This window comes from Erinaceus europaeus, chromosome 11, assembly GCF_950295315.1.
Source record: "Erinaceus europaeus chromosome 11, mEriEur2.1, whole genome shotgun sequence".
Taxonomy (NCBI): domain Eukaryota; kingdom Metazoa; phylum Chordata; class Mammalia; order Eulipotyphla; family Erinaceidae; genus Erinaceus; species Erinaceus europaeus.
In genome coordinates, this window is record NC_080172.1 from 73,540,106 (window position 1) to 73,558,387 (window position 18,282).

At 39.0% G+C, this 18,282-nt stretch overlaps 1 protein-coding gene across 2 annotated transcripts in view; it reads right to left on the minus strand.

Annotated features, from left to right (window-relative positions):
- The window catches only part of HFM1 (helicase for meiosis 1), a 102,103-nt gene that overhangs the window by 26,710 nt on the left and 57,111 nt on the right, over positions 1 to 18,282 (minus strand). The window contains exons 31-34 of one of the 2 annotated variants that reach the window (XM_060202058.1): positions 8,506 to 8,586; positions 8,163 to 8,278; positions 5,596 to 5,675; positions 2,876 to 2,982 (exon numbers count right to left, since the gene is read on the minus strand). In XM_060202058.1, the coding sequence (XP_060058041.1) occupies positions 2,876 to 2,982; positions 5,596 to 5,675; positions 8,163 to 8,278; positions 8,506 to 8,586 (384 nt within the window). The remainder of the gene's footprint in view (positions 1 to 2,875; positions 2,983 to 5,595; positions 5,676 to 8,162; positions 8,279 to 8,505; positions 8,587 to 18,282) is intronic. The other variant, XM_060202059.1, reaches the window with a different exon arrangement.

Genomic DNA, 18,282 nt, shown 5'->3' on the forward strand with positions numbered 1-18,282 from the left:
AATCACTAGTTAATTAATATGAGAGGGGGAAGATTAATTGTATGTTTCGAAGTTTTTAAAACAAAGACTGAGTCTTTTTAATATATAGGCTGTATATTTGATATGCGGACTCTCTGAAAAGCCTAGACCAAGTAGATCAGAAGCAACCAATGGCACAGCTACATACAAGATACTGGGTACTATACAGCAAACTCTAACAAAAGGACTTTTCAAAGTTAACCCAATTACCAAATAATGTGATGATAACATTAACTATCCATTGTCTTTTTGAACCCTAAGACAACAGTAACCTCACATCTCCACTATAGAGCCTATATTTCCCCCAGTCCTGGAACCTTAGTATAGGGCCCACTTTCCCGCATGCCTCTCCCAATCCATATCAAATAATACTGCATCTGCCGATCTCAACCTAATCAACACAACGATTGTCACCTCAACATGCTTCAGCTCAGACTGTGTCCAGAGACTTCACGTGTGGAATGACAACCCTTCAGCTTCATTACTCGGGTGAGACCTTTCCTTTCATAGTATTCTCTAATTCCATCCCAGGTGGTTCACTTTCTAACGAAGTCCCAAAACCTAGATATACATCAGGTTCTGTGAGAGAGAGCATATGTTCATACTTATCCATAAACTAGTGCAAAATATATACCTGAAAGCAGAAGTACACTAGAGTTTGCAGTGAGTACCCCCCTAACACTTCTCTTCATTATTCCAGCCTTTGCTCAACAATTTGTTTGGCTTTGTATGTTAACTCTCTTTTCAGCCACCAGGTTCCAGATGCCATCAGGATGCCGGCCAGGCTTCCTGGACTGAAAACCCCACCAATGTGCCCTGTAGCTCCACTTCCCCAGAGACCCACCCTACTAGGGAAAGAGAGAGGCAGACTGGGAGTATGGACTGACCAGTCAATGTCCATGTTCAGTGGGGAAGCAATTACAGAAGCCAGACCTTCCACCTTCCGCAACCCACAAGGACCCTGGGTCCATGCTCCCAGAGGGATAGAGACTGAGAAAGCTATCAGGGGAGGGAATGGGATATGGAGATTGGGTGGTGGGAATTGTGTGGAGTTGTACACCTCCTACCCTATGGTTTTGTTAATTTATCCTTTCTTAAATAAAATATAAATTAAAAAAAGAATAAACCAATAGGACTACATCAAACTAAAAAGTTTCTGTACATCAAAAGAAAACACTACCCAAATAAAGAGACCCCTCATAGAATATGAGATCTTTACATGACATATATCAGACAAGAAGCTAATAAATAAAATATATGAAGAACTTGCCACACTCAACAACAAGAAAACATATTACCTCACCCAAAAACAGGGAGAAGACATGGACAAAATATTGACCACAGAAGAGCGCCGGAAGGCTGAGAAACATGAAAAATGCTCCAAATAACTGACTGTCAAAGAAATTCAAATAAAGACAACAACGAGATGCCATTTCTCTCCTGTGAGCATGTCATACATCAGAAAAGAGAGCAGCAACAAATTCTGGAGAGGGTGTGGAGACAAAGGAACCCTCCTGCACTGCTGGTGGGAACGTAAATTGGTCCCACACATGTAGACAACATTCTGGAGAACTCTCAGAAGGCTAGAAATGGACCTACCCCATCATCCTGCAATTCCTGTTCTGGGGATATATCCTAAGGAATCAAACATACCCATCCAAAAAGACTTGAGTAAACCTATGTTCATAGCACCACGATTTTTAATAACCAAAACCTGGAAGCAACCCAAGTGTCCAACAACAAATGAGTGGCTAAGATAAGCAAGTTGTGGTATATATACACAATGGAATACTACTCAGCTATTAAAAATGGTGATTTCACCGTTTTAAGCCCTTCTAGAATGGAGCTTGAGGAAATCGTGTTAAGTGAGATAATTCAGAAACAGAAAGATGAATATGGGATGATCTCATTCATAGGCAGAAGTTGAAAAACAAGATCAGAAGAGAAAATACTAAGTAGAACTAGGACTGGAGTTGGTGTATTGCACTAAAGTAAAAGACTCTGGGGTAGGTGGGGGTGGGGTTCAGGTCCTAGAACATGATGGTAGACGACCTAGTGGGGGTTGTATTGTTATGTGGAAAACTGGCAAATATTACACATGTACAAACTATTGTATTTATGGTCAACTGTAAAACATTAATCCCCCAATAAAAATAAATTAAAAAAAAGAATTATATTTAAGAAGTAGAAACTACATGCACAAGAACTGAGATTCAAGCACTTGGTCCCAACCTGCAAGGGAAAGCTTCACAGGTGGTGAAGCAGTACTGAGGATGTCTCTCCCCCTTTCTCCCTCTCTTTCTCCCCTCCCCCTTTCTATTTCACTCAGTCTTAGCAAATAAAACCAAGTACATAAATAAAAAATTAAGAAAAAAAGAAGTATAAAGCTATTAAGGCTATTCCAATTTAATTCCTTAATTTTATAGATAAGAATAATACTTAAGAGTTAATTTTTACAAGGTCACACATATGTTTTATAGAATTGTACTTGCTTATAAACATAAAACTATTAAAAATAATTATACACATACAATTATATATGTATAAAACAGCTTAGTATTTTAATACTTTATGTATCAAAATATTTCTTATTTTTCAACTTATTCTTATATCTTTAAATTAATATAGTCAACACTATAGAGGGAAGGACATATTTTTAATCTATGACAGACATAGCAAGACCATATGAAATAACAAACCCAAGAATTTGAAATTGGTTCAATAACTCAGGAGACACAATGTTACCAAGTTAATAATCATAATAATTTCATATGTTGGTTTTTCAATAACATTACTTGTCAATCTGAAGTAGTGATAAATCATATTCTCTCTCAAGTTAATACCAATGGTAATTTACCTTTGTACTGATATTTGGATGGCGTTTGTTGTTGAACTTCTACACAGATTTCTGGCTGATCCCTCTGCTTCATTATATGCAATTCAGGTATGTTTAAATATTTTGAACTTTATAAAGATAAATAAAAACAAAACCATAAAATGTTAAAGAATATTAAAACTTATCAGACTTTGAAAAATACTTACATAAATAAAAAGTAAGTATTCACCCATTCAATACTTCCATGACAGACAGTATGTACCAGGTTGGGTAGTAGAGGGTAAAAAAACAGGTGCTAAGTGGAAGTAACAGATATGCAGTCATCTTAATGTGTCCCAAACACAGATATATCTCCTGTGTATAGCCTTAAAAATCATATTAAAAAGCTTTAACAAATAAATATAAATGAATAATGATGCTCATAAAAAAGCTATTGCCCATACTTTCTGTTAGATTATCAAAGTTATGATTTCTTATGTAATGCTAGAATCTGTTCTGGTCATTCAGTATTGGTTATTTAGCAACTAAATGTCACTCCTTCATATAGAATACCCTTATTTGGAAATGGACAACTACATATACTATTGCCCTCTAAGCATCAAGATACAATATCAATACAGTGTTGAGTTATCTTCTAGTGTCTTCTTATTATTAATTAGGAAATGCGACTTGGCCATTTAAACTATAAAATGGGATAAAGCACTTTGCTTTATATGCCAGTTTTCTTTTAAGGTTAAAAGGGATAATATATGAAAGTACAATTTTTAATTATAGTTTCTAAATATGAGGTGTCTTTAATAAAAAATGGGCTCCTAAATGGAAAAGATTATACATTGTTCAAACAAGATTTATATTTTTAATTTAATTTTATTGAGGGGATTAATGCTTTACAACACAATCATTAATATATTAATACAATTTCATTATGCTCTAGGACCCCACAATTCTCTTCTACCCCTCCCACCTCCTCTACCCTCTAAGACCTTTGCTTTGATGTAATACACCATGCCCAATTCACTTTTCATTTTGTGTTCTCCCTCCCTGCCCCAATTTATCAAGTCTGGCTTATAAGTGAGATCATTTGGTATTTGTCCTTCTCTTTTTGGCTTATCTCACCTAGTATTATTTCTCTTTTTAAAGCATACTCCTAAAACTTGTTATGTTTGGAAGGAAAAGAGAATCTGAAAACCATAGCATATAGGATGGGTAGTTTCTCATAGGCTGAGTCTTTGATATGTTGACTCTCTCAAAAGCCTAGACTAGGGAAAATAGAAGTAGCTGGTGGCACCGCTACATACAAGATGCTGGCTATTATACAGAAAACCCTAACAAAGGGACTTTTCAAAGTTAACCCAATTACCAAATAATATGATGATAAAAATAACTATCCATTGTCTTCTTGAACCCTAAGACAGCAGGAACCTCACATTTCCACTATAGAGCCATATTTCCCCCAGTTCTGGAACCATAGGGTGGGGCCCACTTTCCTGCATGCTTCGCTCAATCTATAATAATATTGCATCTGCGGATCACAACCTAATCAACGCAACGAGTGCTAGCCCAGCACGCTTCACTTCAGACTGTGTTCAGAGACTTCAGGAGTGGAATGACAACCCTTCAGCTTCATTACTCAGGTGAGACCTTTCCTTTCATAGTATTCTCTAATTCCATTCCAGGTGTTCCACTCCCCAATAAAGTCCCCAAACCTAGATATAGACCAGGTCCTCTGAGACAGAGCATATGTTCACACATGTCCATAAACCAGGGAAAAATATATACCTGAAAGCAGAAGTACACAAGAGTCTGCAGAGAGTAGTCCCCCCCCCCCAACACTTCATCTGCACTATTCCAGCCTTTAGGTCCATGATTGTTCAACAATTTGTTTGGCTTTGTATATTAACTCTCTATTCAGCCACCAGGTCCTGGATGCCAGCATGATGCTGACCAGACTTCCCTGGACTGATGACCCCACCAATGTGTCCTGGAGCTCCGCTTCCCCAGAGCCCCACCCTACTAGGGAAAGAGAGAGGCAGACTGGGAGTATGGATTGACCAGTCAACGCCCATGTTCAGCGGGGAAGCAATTACAGAAGCCAGACCTTCCACCTTCTGCAACCCACAACGACCCTGGGTCCATACTCCCAGAGGGATAGAGAATGGGAAAGCTATCAGGGGAGGGTATGGGATATGGAGATCCGGTGGTGGGAACTGTGTAGAGTTGTACCCCTCCTATCCTACGGTTTTGTTAATGTCTCCTTTCTTAAATAAAAAAATTCTTTTTCTTAATATTTTATTTTTTTATTTTCCTTTTTGTTGACCTTTTTATTGTTGTTGTAGCTATGATTGTTGTAGTTATTGATGTCGTTATTACATAGGACAGAGAGAAATGGAGAGAGGAGGGGAAGACAGAGGGGGAGAGAAAGACAGACACCAGCAGACCTGCTTCACCGCCTGTGAAGCGACTCCCCTGCAGGTGGGGAGCTGGGGCTTGAACCTGAATCCTTATGCTAGTCCTTGCGCTTTGCACCACGTGCACTTAACCCGCTGCGCTACCGCCCGACTCCCAACTGCAAAATTCTTAATAAATTTAGGGTATGAAATATACTGAAGCTCTGATGACATTATTAACTCATCATAGAACTAAATGATATAGTCAGTGATCATATTTCTTTGAATAAATTATTATTTGGAAGAGTAGATAAGATGAATTATTTAACTTGGATATTAATAAAATACTTGTACCTTGATACACTGGGAAGAGAAGGTTTTTGAGTAAAACTAAACTCTTTAAGGTCCACACTTTGGGATTTATTCATCTGCATCTGTTAGTGAAAAAAATACAGTGTATTAGGGAACTCTCAAGCTATTTCTCAACTCAAATATCCTTAGCAGTCAGATCTTTCTGAAATGTTGAAGTTCTTTTTTATATTTAATTTATCTACTTATTTATTTATTATAAAGATAGAAATTGAGAGGGGAGGGAGAGATAGAAAGGGAGAGAGACAGCTGTAGCACGGCTTTACAGCTCATGAAGCACCCCCGGGGACTTGAGCTCAGGTCCTTGTGCACTATAATGTGTGTGCTATACCAGATGCACAAACACTAAGTCCCCTGAAATGTTTATGTTTTTCTTATCTTTTTAAAAAGAGTTGTATTTATTACTGAGAAAGGGGAGTAGAGGAGAGAAAGAGGGAGAGATAGAGATATCTGAGGTATGTGGTGCTAGGGATCAAAACTAAGACTTCATGGCTTCATGGCTCTTTAATAGGCCTACTGTTCTTACTCTACACATTCTCAGTCAGAGATTTCACTTACTTCCATAGTTCAAATTCTAATTGTATGAGAGTGTCTCTCATTCTGTGTTTCTAGCTCATCTCTCTTAATTTTCAATCAGTTAAGTCCAGCTCTCTGGAAGACATTTTAGCCTAGACAGCACACAGGTCTTTAATTTCAATATTTTTCTTATCTGAGAGAGAACAGGAAAAAAGAAGGACGTAGTAATAGGTGTAGTAATAGGTGTAGATGTGACTTGAAAGGAAGTGATGGCAGGTTCATAAGAGGTGAATAAAAATGGGCAAAAATATCTATACCTATATCTATAGATAAATGCAGGTATATAATCCACCCATACCTGTGACCTGTGAAGAACTACTGCATTTTCTGCTGGAGGTACTCTGAACTCTGGTGGTGGGAACAGTATGGAATTATATCCCTGTCATCTTAAAATTCTGTAAATCAGTAATAAATTTAAAAAAATTCTTTAGTGATTTTCTACCCAATACTTTGAATAAAGTCCCAATCTTTAAAATGTCCATGCATTTAGATGGTGGATCACCCAGTAGAGTACCCATTACCATGTTCAAGGGACAGAGTTCAAGTTTCCACCTTTAGGAGGAATACTTCACAAGTGGTTCAACACTGATGCAGGTATTTCTCCTCTCTTTCTCACTCTTCTATTTCTCATTGTTACCAGAAAAGAAAAAAAGGGAAAAATGGCAGCCAGGGATGGTGGAGTCTTGTAGGCACAGAGCCCCAGTAATAACCCTGGTGGCAAAAAAAAAAGAAAACTGCATGGACTTGCTCCTATTTATCTCTTCAGTCTCATAGCTCCCCACTCCCCTCCTTGCAACTGAACTCCAGACATTCTGAATTAGTTTTTTTCCCTTAATTCTCCTTCACTTCTGGACTTTTGCATATTCTCTATATCTGAAATACTTTTTTAATCCATCTACAGCCACTTTAATATTCAGATCACCATAAATAGCTTATGTTTTAATAAGTGTTAGATCTCAGTGATATTTCTTGGAAATCGTATTCTGTCCTACTGAATGGGTACTGAGAACATTTCTAAACTAAACTCAATTTATCTAATCCTTTTGTTAAAGAAACCACTCATCACATTATATTGAAAGAAGAAAAAAAACTCATTTACTTATTTGTATCCGTCATTCGATATAAATTCTATAAGGAATGAAACTGAACTGTCTTACTCATCACTAGATCTTAGCACCTGTCATAATTCTGGGCATTTTGGGGGGGCTTAATGAATATAGAAGAAAGAATGTAGAACAAATGTAGGAGAAAAGTAAGGAAGAAGGGAAGAAAGAAGTAAAAGGGAACTTGGGCTACTACAATCTTATTATTTGAGAGAAGGTGTCAATGCTATTTCAAATGGTATACCCCTTGTTCTTTCCCAATATTGCCCTTGTTTTAGTCTTCTTACTCAGAGTCTTCATTTTTATAAAAGATCTAAAAAATTAGTTCTCTGCTTAGTCTTGTGACCTGATGTAGAAATAGTTTTGCCATAGATATGGTGACTTACAATATGTCTGATAATGACTCAACCAAAAAGAATTCTTATTCTATCATTACATAGAATAGAAGCTCTTGCTCAATAATCATGAAATATTCACAGAAATAAAGTATATTCATATACATTATTTGGGCAAGAGACAGAGATTTATTTAGAAAAGGCATCAACCAAAGGTGAAGTGTGGGCTTCATTAGGGCTAAAAAAGTCTATTGATACATATTTGATTACAGATCAGGGATATTGCATTTAAATATTTATTTATTTATTGGGTAGAGACAGAGAGGAACCAATAGAAAAAGGGGAGATAAAGAGAAAAAGATACTTGCAGCACTGCTTCATTGTTCGTGAAGCTTTCTCCCTGCAGGTGGTGACTGGGGGCCTGAACACAGGTCCTTGCACATTACAGCATGTTCACTCTACCAGTTGCACCACTGCCTGGCTCCAGGGCATTGCTATTAAAACTAACCCTAAACAAATGTACAAACAAAAAACTAACCCTGAGGCGTTTAGCTGGAGGAAGAGATGAAATAGTATTCCTGTTTCTTAAATCAGATAAATATGAAGAAATTGTTGGATCTTTAATTTCTGACTTCTGTGCAACACCAGTTTTACCTATAAAAATAAATTAGGCATTTAACCATTAGGTTAAACTTTAGATATTGCTTATCTCAAGTCCAACTTCTTCAAAATTTGAAATGTAATTTTACCATTATCAGACTGGCCACAAAAGAGAAAATTGAGTTGAGTTATAAATATTACACATAAATAAGTAGGATATCATTACTATTCATCAAAGATATAATTACAGAATTCAAATTAAATTAGTTTGTACAACGTACAGCAGTCATGTCCACATGCCTGTTTATTTTTACAGTGATGATTACATTCTCGGTTTCCAGGTTTTTTGGATGTAGCTATTCCTAAATGAATATAAGAAAAACAGTTTTATTACTATGTATATTATTGCTTTAATATAATTACTTTTTATCCTAATTGTGTTTCTTTCTGACCATATACTAAGATCAACTTTAACTTTCTTCAAGTGCTAAAGTATCTAATATATAACTTAAAAATTTTAAAATTATCTTCATTTATTGGGTAGTGATAGCCAGAAATTGAGAAGGGGGTGATAGAGAGGGAGAGAGACACCTGCAACACAGCTTCACCACTTGCAAAGCTTTCCTCCTGCAGGTGGGGTTGGGGGTTTGGACCTGGGTCCTTGTGCACTGTAACCTGTGCACTCAACCAGGTGAGCTACCACCTGGCTTCATAATGTGTAACTTTAAAAATAATATTTCTGATTAACAATTAATCCCTACATCACAATCAGCCCCATGCCAGCTTTTCACTAGAAACAATGGACCACTGAGATCTTCTTTCAATCTCCCTGCAATGATGCAGAGTACTTGTAACCTTTATCCTGAATGAAGAAAGAGGTGGCATTTTAAAAAATGTATTTTATAAGTGGCTTATAAAATTGTAAGATTCTAAGAGCACAGTTTCAAACTCTCTCCTCTCTCTCTCTCTCTCTCCCTCTCTCTCTCTCCCTCTGTGTATGTGTGTGTGTGTATGTGTGTAATTCACTACCTATACTCCCAAAATTCCTGTGCCCTCATGGGTGTACTTTAAAATTTTCTTTTGAGTGTGTGTGTTTGTATGGGTATATTGTGGATGTGAGAGAGAGACAGAGACAGAGAGAGGCTTGAGCATCCTCTGGCACTTTATGATGTGGTATAATGGAACTTGACGACCTTAAGAGTGGGATACATCTGGGTCCATGCTCCCAGAAGGATAAAGAATAGGAAAGCTTGAGAAAGATGGGTCGATACTAGGGCAGCATGGAATGTTCCTACTCATGACCACAGTATGTGAGCTCAGATCTAGAGGGATGTAGAGGTCATATAGGCTCCTAAGCTAACTATAGGCCCCAGACCACATCAAATCAATGGGGTTTACAGTCAACAATATTTATACCTTTTTCCCATATTAGGGAGCTACTCCCTTCCCTGATCCAGCTTTCTGGTCCTTTTCCCAGGCATCATCTCCCCAGACAATAATTAGGATCCACTTGCCTATCAGATTTCAGGCTCAGGCAAAAACACAAACAAACAAACAAAATACTAGTACAACTACAGGCCCTTTGAAATATGCCTACTAAAATATGCCTACTAGCTATCTACAAAATGAAAGACCCCCGAAGACTGCCTTAAAAAAAAACTTTAGGTCCATGATTGTTCAACAATTTGTTTGGCTTTGTATGTTAGCTCTCTTTTCAGCCACTAGGTTCCAGATGTTAGCAGGATGCAACCAGACTTCCCTGGACAGACAACTCCATCAATGTGCCTTGGAGCTCCACTTCCCCAGAGCCCTTCCCCACTAGGGAAAGAGAGAGACAGGCTGGGAGTATGGATCCACCTGTCAACGCCCATGTTCAGTGGGGAAGCAATTACAGAAGCCAGACCTTCCACCTTCAGCACCCATGGTGACCCTGTGTCCATACTCTCAGAGGGATAAAGAATAGGAAAGCTATCAGTGAAGAGGATGGTATATGGAGGTCTGGTGGTGGGAATTGTGCGAAGCTGTACCCCTCTTATCCTATGGTTTTGTCAGTGTTTCCTTTTTTAAAAAAAATAAAAAAGAATAGGAAAGCTTTCAAGGGAGGTGAGGGAATACGGAACTCTGGTGGTGGAAATGGTATGGCACTGTACCTCTCTTATCCCATGGTCTTGTCTATATTTTTATTTTATAAATAAATTAATAACAATTAAAGTTTTATAAAAGAATGGGATACATTCTACCAATGATTCACCTCCCTGGCCACTGGAGTGAAGTTTTTAAACTGTTCTGCTGCTTTGTCTGAAGAATCTGGCAAGAAGCAAGCCTTATGCCATTTTGATAGCATCAATAACAGCTGTAGTAGATATGACACCCCATATAGTTAATACATGCTAGAAATAAGTGGTATAGATAAAACATTTATAAATTTATAGAAAAAAACTGCTTCCAGTTTGACTCCCATAAACTATAATTAATATTTCCAAGTAAATATTTATTAATTTAAGTATACTTTTTCTTGATCTCTCACTAGTAACATTGGAAAAGGCAGAGATATCTGAACGGGCTGCTGAAAGATAGATAGGACATAGATATGAGAAGACTAGGGAAATATGTTTGAGCAATCAAATTACAAATTGTAAAAAAATGAAAATTAATTGGGGGTCAGCACACATAGTACTAAAGCACACATAGTACTAAAGGCAAGGACCTGCACAAGGATCCTCGTTTGAGCCCTGGGCTCCCAACCTGCAGGGGGGTCACTTCACAAATGGTGAATGAGGTCTGCAGGTGTCTACCTTTCTCTCCTCCTCTATCTTGCCCTCCTCTCTCAATTTCTCTCTGTCCTATCCAATAAAGTGGAAAAAAAAAAAAGGCAACCAGGAGCAGTGGATTTGTAGTGCTGGCACTGAGCCCTGTGATAACCCTGGAGTGGAAAAAAAAAGAAATTAACTTTCTTGGAGCATAAATATGCGTTTTTAAATAGTGACAGAGAAGAAGAGAGTGAGATAGAAAGAGTGACGAGAAGAAACCATGACACCAAAGCTTCTTTCAATGCTACGGGGGCCAGAATGAAACTTGTGCTGTGTATATGGAAGAGTGGACCACTATCCAAATGAGCTATTTTGCAGACCGCGGAACACAGAATTTAAGTGAACTAGAAATACTGGAGATAGTGAGGAGCTTTGAGAACCTTTACAACTTCCGGTCCTTTTACATTTACAGTACCATTGCTCAATCAACTGTTTTAAAACCACAACACAACTAAACAATAATATATGGTTTCTTCTCCAGGGCAAAAGAGTAAGACTGCTTACCACAAAAGACACTGGATAGATGTCGTGAGGATTGAAAGATCAGTGTATTCAGTACTGATTGAGAAAATAATAAAACATACCTGAGAACTGACAAGTGAACCAGTGTTCCCAACTGAACATAAGCAACTTTCTTTGAACATAAACAATACTCAAAAAAAGCCACACTGTTACTATAGTAGAAGACAGAGAGAAATACAACTGTCATGTCCTTATTTCTAAAACAAGAGATAAAGAAACTATAAGAGATAAGGAAACTAAAAAACCACAAAAATAATGAAACATCTCCCTCTTCTGGTTAACACAAATGACTAGTATTTTTCTATCCATCTCTCAGAGGTGATACACCAAAATATCCAATGTCCTACTTTCTGAGAGCACCCACTTTAGAACTGACTTTTGTTTTCCTTAAACCCTTCTAAGAACCACTCCATAATCTGAAGTCCTATAATAAGCTCCTCCCCATTCTGAGAAGGCCCATTGCCAGGTTTGAACCTGGCCCCCACTGTTAACAGAGGAAGCTTTGGTGCTGTGGCATCTTTTTCTTTCTCCCTCTCACTCCCTCTACTTGAAAAAGTTAACCTGGCACAGTAGAACCCTGATGATGAGTTAAAAAAAAAAAAGGAAGAGTGGAAATTAAGACAAAGAGAAGTATATTTTAGAGAGAAGCAATAGCATACACAAAAGTTCTATGACTAGGGGGAGTATGGCACACTGGAGGAATGGAAAGACCAGTGTGGCTGGTGATCTCGGAGAGAGAGTTCAGAAGATGAGATTAATGGTAAAAAAAAAAAAAAAAAAAAAAAAAAGGAAGAAAGGGAGGGAGGGAGGAAGGAAGGAAACAAAAAAGAAAGAAAGAAAAGAGGTCAACTTATGCTAGTAAGGGAATGGCTCTACCATGAGACCCTGGCAAGCGATATATTCACATGTAGGAAAGTCATGTAGGAAAGACTCAGTTATTTACAGAATACTTTCATCATCTTTGTGTAAAATGAAAGACATTTGTATTTGGAGGTACTGAAGGTCACTTCTGTATCTATAGTTTACAGGAGGCTTCCTATCTTTTTTTTTCCTTATCAAATAACTATATTTTTCTTTCTTGATTAATTACTTTGTGCTATTGTGTTCACCCTTAAACAAGTGAGAAAAAAATGTGTGATATTTTTTTAAACCTCTGTATCCCTAAATATATCAACACACATTATTTTACTACACACTTAAGAGTTTGGCTGGATATAAAACATAAGGCTGAAAATAATTTCTTCCCTTAGTTTTAAATCTACTCTCTTCTAGCATACAGTATTACTGATGAAAGTACTAGTGTACTTTTGATTTTTTTTTTTGTTCCATGGAATCATTTATGATTTTCTTTATCCACAATGTTCTAAAGTATTGCATTTTTGCTTAACTTGTAAATCTTCTTTCATTCATCCTATTAATAAATAAATCTTTTTGATGTGCAGATGCATGCCTCATTTCAAATCTGGAAAATCTCAAGTTACTTCCCTTGATTCATTTAATCTGTCTTTCTGGAACATTGTGAAAAGATTCCTAGATAAACAACCTTCGTCTCTTCTACATCTTATCTTTTCTGCTTTCTTCTAGACTATACTAACTTTGTTCCTCTCTTACTTTCCAGCTAATTTGTTTTTTTTTTCCTACACTTGCCTTTGTCCTCTAACTTTTCTTTTTTAAATAAATTCTGATTAGCAGCTTTAATTTAATTTTAATTTTCTGAGGGTGATAATTAGTTTATATTAATTTTTATTACATTTTAAAATTATCCTGTTGTTCTCTCCTTCATTTTCTTTCATACATTTTGGATTTTCTTTAACCACTTTCAGATTTCCCAATTTTTTCTTCATTTTTGGCTGCCTGTCTGTAAGGAAATCTTATTATATCTTCATTTCACAGATGAGAAAATCAAGTCATTCATAGGTCAAGTAACATGTCAAAGAAGTACAGCCTACTTACTATAGGTATAAATTTGAAATTCTATGTAGCCAAATTTATGTAGTCAAATTTTAGAGTCTGACTCTCAGTCTTGCTTTCCTAGTTATATTGGTTGTCTTATTCTCTTCAAGTAATGAATTTACTTTCTTGAGGGGAAAATAGTGCTGTTTGAGAGTGGGAAGGCTAGGAGGAAATGCCTTAAAAGTTGTTGTTCTGGAATAAATTTCTCTGTCATTTAATCAGACCTATAACAGGTGTATTTCTAAACATTACCACAAGGTGGTGCACAATGACTAAACACATTTGACACCAGTGGTGGAAACTCAGGATTTGGAATTCTAATTTTTGAGATCCAAAACTCTTTAAAATTTCAAGAAAGACTGGATAAGTTGTGCCAGCAATAAAAAGTAGATAAAGATTTATTCATAGCACTACCATGTAGATATGTGCTAAAAACTTTTTTTTTTTTTCCTCCTCCAGGGTTATTGCTGGGCTCGGTGCCTGCACCATGAATCCACCGCTCCTGGAGGCCATTTTTTCCCCCTTTTGTTGCCCTTGTTGTAGCTTCGTTGTGGTTATTATTATTGCCCTTGTTGATGCAATTCATTGTTGGATAGGACAGAGAGAAATGGAGAGAGGAGGGGAAGACAGAGAAGGGGAGAGAAAAATAGACACCTGCAGACCTGCTTCACCACCTGTGAAGCGACTCCCCTGCAGGTGGGGAGTCCGGGGCTCGAACAGGGATCCTTACGCATGCGCCACATGCGCTTAACCCACTGCGCCACAGCGCGACCCCCGTGCTAAAAACTTTTTGTGACAAAAACTTTGTGCTTTGTGTTTCTGTAAGAAAGAATTTTTAAGACATACACTTAGTTGATCCCCCACTTCCAACCAACTCCATTATCCTAAAATTTGTCTGAATGTGCAAATAAAAATAAACTTAGATTAATTGATGAAAACAGATGTCTCTTAGAGAAAACTGAACTAAGCTGTGTTCTTCAGTTTACTTTAAAGCTAACAAATTGCATATTCTATCGCTATTAAAATGTGAAATGCAAATATTTTTTATATATTTATTTTATTTATTTATTCCCTTTTGTTGCCCTTGTTGTTTTTTTTATTGTTGTAGTTATTATTGTTGTTGTCATTGTTGGATAGCACAGAGAGAAATGGAGAGAGGAGGGGAAGACAGAGAGGAGGAGAGAAAGATAGACACCTGCAGACCTGCTTCACCGCCTGTGAAGCAACTCCCCTGCAGGTGGGGAGCCGGGGTTCGAACCGGGATCCTTATGCCGGTCCTTGTGCTTTGCGCCACCTGCGCTTAACCCGCTGCGCTACAGCCCGACTCCCGTGAAATGCAAATATTTTCATAGTTTTTCCATATCTTACATTAATTTTTGTTTGACTTTTCAATATACAAAGACAGAACGATATTCATGTTAATATACTGAATAAAGGACAAGGAAAAAATCAAATATGACTACCAGGTTACAGACTTAATCATCTTAATAGGTAGCTGGAAAGTTTCACCACTAATAGAAATAAAGACTGGTGGAGAAATATATACAATTGATACAGAAAATAGAAAGGAAAAGGAGATCATAAGTACAGACATGGGGTGGGGGTAGATAGCATAATGGTTATGCAAAGAGACTCTCATTCCTGAGGCTCCAAAGTCCCAGGTCCAATCCCCTGTACCACCATAAGCCAGAGCTGAGCAGTGCTCTGGTAAAAAAAAAAAAAAGAAAAAAAATCTCTTTGAGATCTATAGTGGTTATTTTTGGGAGGGTGGGGATACAGCACTTTGGTGTGGAACTATACATTGTAATATTACAATCTTGTAACATACTATTAATAGCCTTTCCTGCTACGAGACAAGTTCTCAAGATCTTCCCGCACAGTCATCACCGCCCAGCTATCATCCACATTGGTCTCCAGCTCCCACTGATTCTGTGCTCGGAGAAACTAAGATGGAACTTTCGGAAAGCAAACTGGCGTCTGTTCAGTGATCTTACCAACAAATCTATTCCTGCAATTCCAATTAACTCTATCCCCTCTGAAGATTCCCACAGGCGCTTCCGCCAAGCCATCTTCAAAGCAGCTTCCCAAGCCATTCCTCGTGGGAGACGTGCTAACTATACGCCTTGTCTTGATGCTGAATGCGAGCAACTACTAAAGCAGTATGATGAGTCAGGCGACCCAGATGTGGCTGACCATCTCATTGCCTCCCTGGATGCAGCACGCCAAGCCCGCTGGCAACAACTCACGGAAAGTCTGAACTTCACCCACTCAAGTAGGAAGGCATGGAAGCTTCTTCACAGACTGGGTGCCGGTAGCCAACCCCCTCCCATCTCCCATCCTCCCGTATCTCCAAACTCAGTGGCCAGTCACCTAACTCAAGTTGGACGTGCTAAGATCGACCCAGTCTGGAAAAGAGAAATTTCCCATGAGTGGTCATCCCACTTCCGGTTATCTTGTCCATCTCCAAAAATCTCTCCCTTTACACTGTCTGAACTGGAAGACGCTTTGAAGAGGGTTAAACCGGGAACAGCTGCTGGCTATGATAACATCACCCCAGAACTCATTCTTAACTTTGGTCCCGCGGCAAAGAAGTAGCTCGCTTCATTCCTGTCCCACATCTTGGAATCTGAGTCTATGCCCAAAGTTTGGCGTCGTGCGAAGATTATAGCGGTTTTGAAACCAAAGAATGACCCAACACTGGCCGCCAGCTATAGACCAAATTCTCTCCTCTCCATGTGTTACAAACTCCTTGAGAGGCTGCTTCTGTCACGTATTTCTCATCTTACAGAGAAATTCCTATCACCCGCCCAAGCTGGTTTCCGCCCAGGAAGATCTACCTGCGAACAAGCCCTGGCCCTCTCAACTTACATTGAGAATGGATTCCAGAAGAATTTAAAGACAGGTGCTGTCTTTGTTGATCTCACAGCAGCCTATGACACGGTCTGGCACCGTGGTCTCCTACTCAAGAACTCAAGATGCCTGCCTCCATGGGTGGCCAACACTATATCGTTTCTTCTCCAAAACAGAAGATTCCGGGTACATCTGGGTGACAAGTCTAGCAGATGGAGACTTGTCTCAAGTGGCCTTCCCCCAGGGCTCTGTTCTGGCTCCTACGCTATTTAATATTTACATCAATGACCTCCCAGAAACTTCTTCAAGGAAGTTCATCTACGCCGATGGCATCTGCTGTGCAACTCAGGCATCCAAGTTCGACATCCTCGAGGAAACACTCACGAAAGACATGTCTTTGATATCTGATTACTGTAAAAAATGGCGACTAATCCCTAGCACTGCAAAAACGGTATCATCTGTTTTCCATCTACACCATGCCTCGGCCTCACATGAGCTTAATGTGCAGCTTGGCGATACGAGAATCCGGCATGAAGCCGAGCCAGTCTATCTTGGCGTTACTCTCGATCGCACTCTGTCATTTCATGAACATCTCATAAAAACTGCAGCAAAGGTGGGCACGAGGAATAACATCATTGCAAGACTGGCCAGATCCTCATGGGGCGCGAGAGCTTCCACACTACGATCATCATCTCTGGCATTATGCTATTCCACTGCAGAATACTGTGCCCCAGTATGGTTCCGTAGCCCCCATGTCCACTTGGTCGATTCCAAATTATATTCCTCCATGAGGATAATTTCTGGAACCATCCGTTCCACCCCGGTTCCATGGCTGCCAGTTCTTAGCAACATCGCCCCGCCAGATATTCGTCGGGATGCGGCATCATCTAAGTTCATTTCCCACGTCTACGCTTGACCAGACCTGCCAATATACGCGGATATCTTCGCCCACCCTGTCCAACGCTTGACGTCTCGTCACCCAATCTGGTCCCCTATGCCTACACTGAACTTCTCTGTTCCAGACTCTTGGAAACAGAGTTGGCAGTCAGCTGAGGTAAAGAACAAACACCTCATCACAGACCCTTGTAGGCGTCAACCTGGCTTTGACCTAGCATGTTACGATTGGGTCCTCCTCAATCGCTATCAAACAGGCCATGGCCAGTGCGCCGCTATGTTCCATCGCTGGGGAGCCAGAGACGACCCGAACTGCCCCTGCGGCTCCAGACAGACTATGACCCACATAGTCAACGACTGCCACCTCTCCAGATTCAAAGGAGGTCTCGAACCTTAGATCAGGCTCAACCTGACACTGTTGACTGGCTACGGAAGAAGGGCAAATGCTAGAAGAAGAAGAAATTACTAATACAAAAGTTGTTTAAAAGTAAGAAAACACAAAGCAGAACTTGGACTGGACTTGGTGTATTGCACCAAAGTAAAAGACTCTGGGGTGGGGGAGGGTTCAGATCCTAGAATATGATGGCAGAGGAGGACCTAGAGGGGGTTGAATTGTTATGTAGAAAACTGAGAAATGCTACATATGTACAAACTACTGTGTTTTACTGTTGACTGTAAACCATGAATCCCTCCAATAAAGAAAAAAAAATGAAGTGTGTAAGAAAAAGAGAAAATAAGGGTCCAGTAGCTCACCCAGGAGAGTGCTAGTACTGTATATAAGACCCTGGGCTTATGTCCCCCCACCACTTGGGAGCACCATGGCACCAGGGTATTTTCAATGGAAGGTGGAACAATTTTGTAGTCTCTCTGCTTCCCTTTTTTCTCTACCTTTGTACCTGAAATAAAGATCATGAAAAAACACAGGAACATGCTTGTATGAGGCCCAGGGTCACATTTAAAAAAGGGGGTAGGGCACATATTAAAAGACTAATCAAATAATTTGTGTTCTAAATATAATTACCCAGTTAA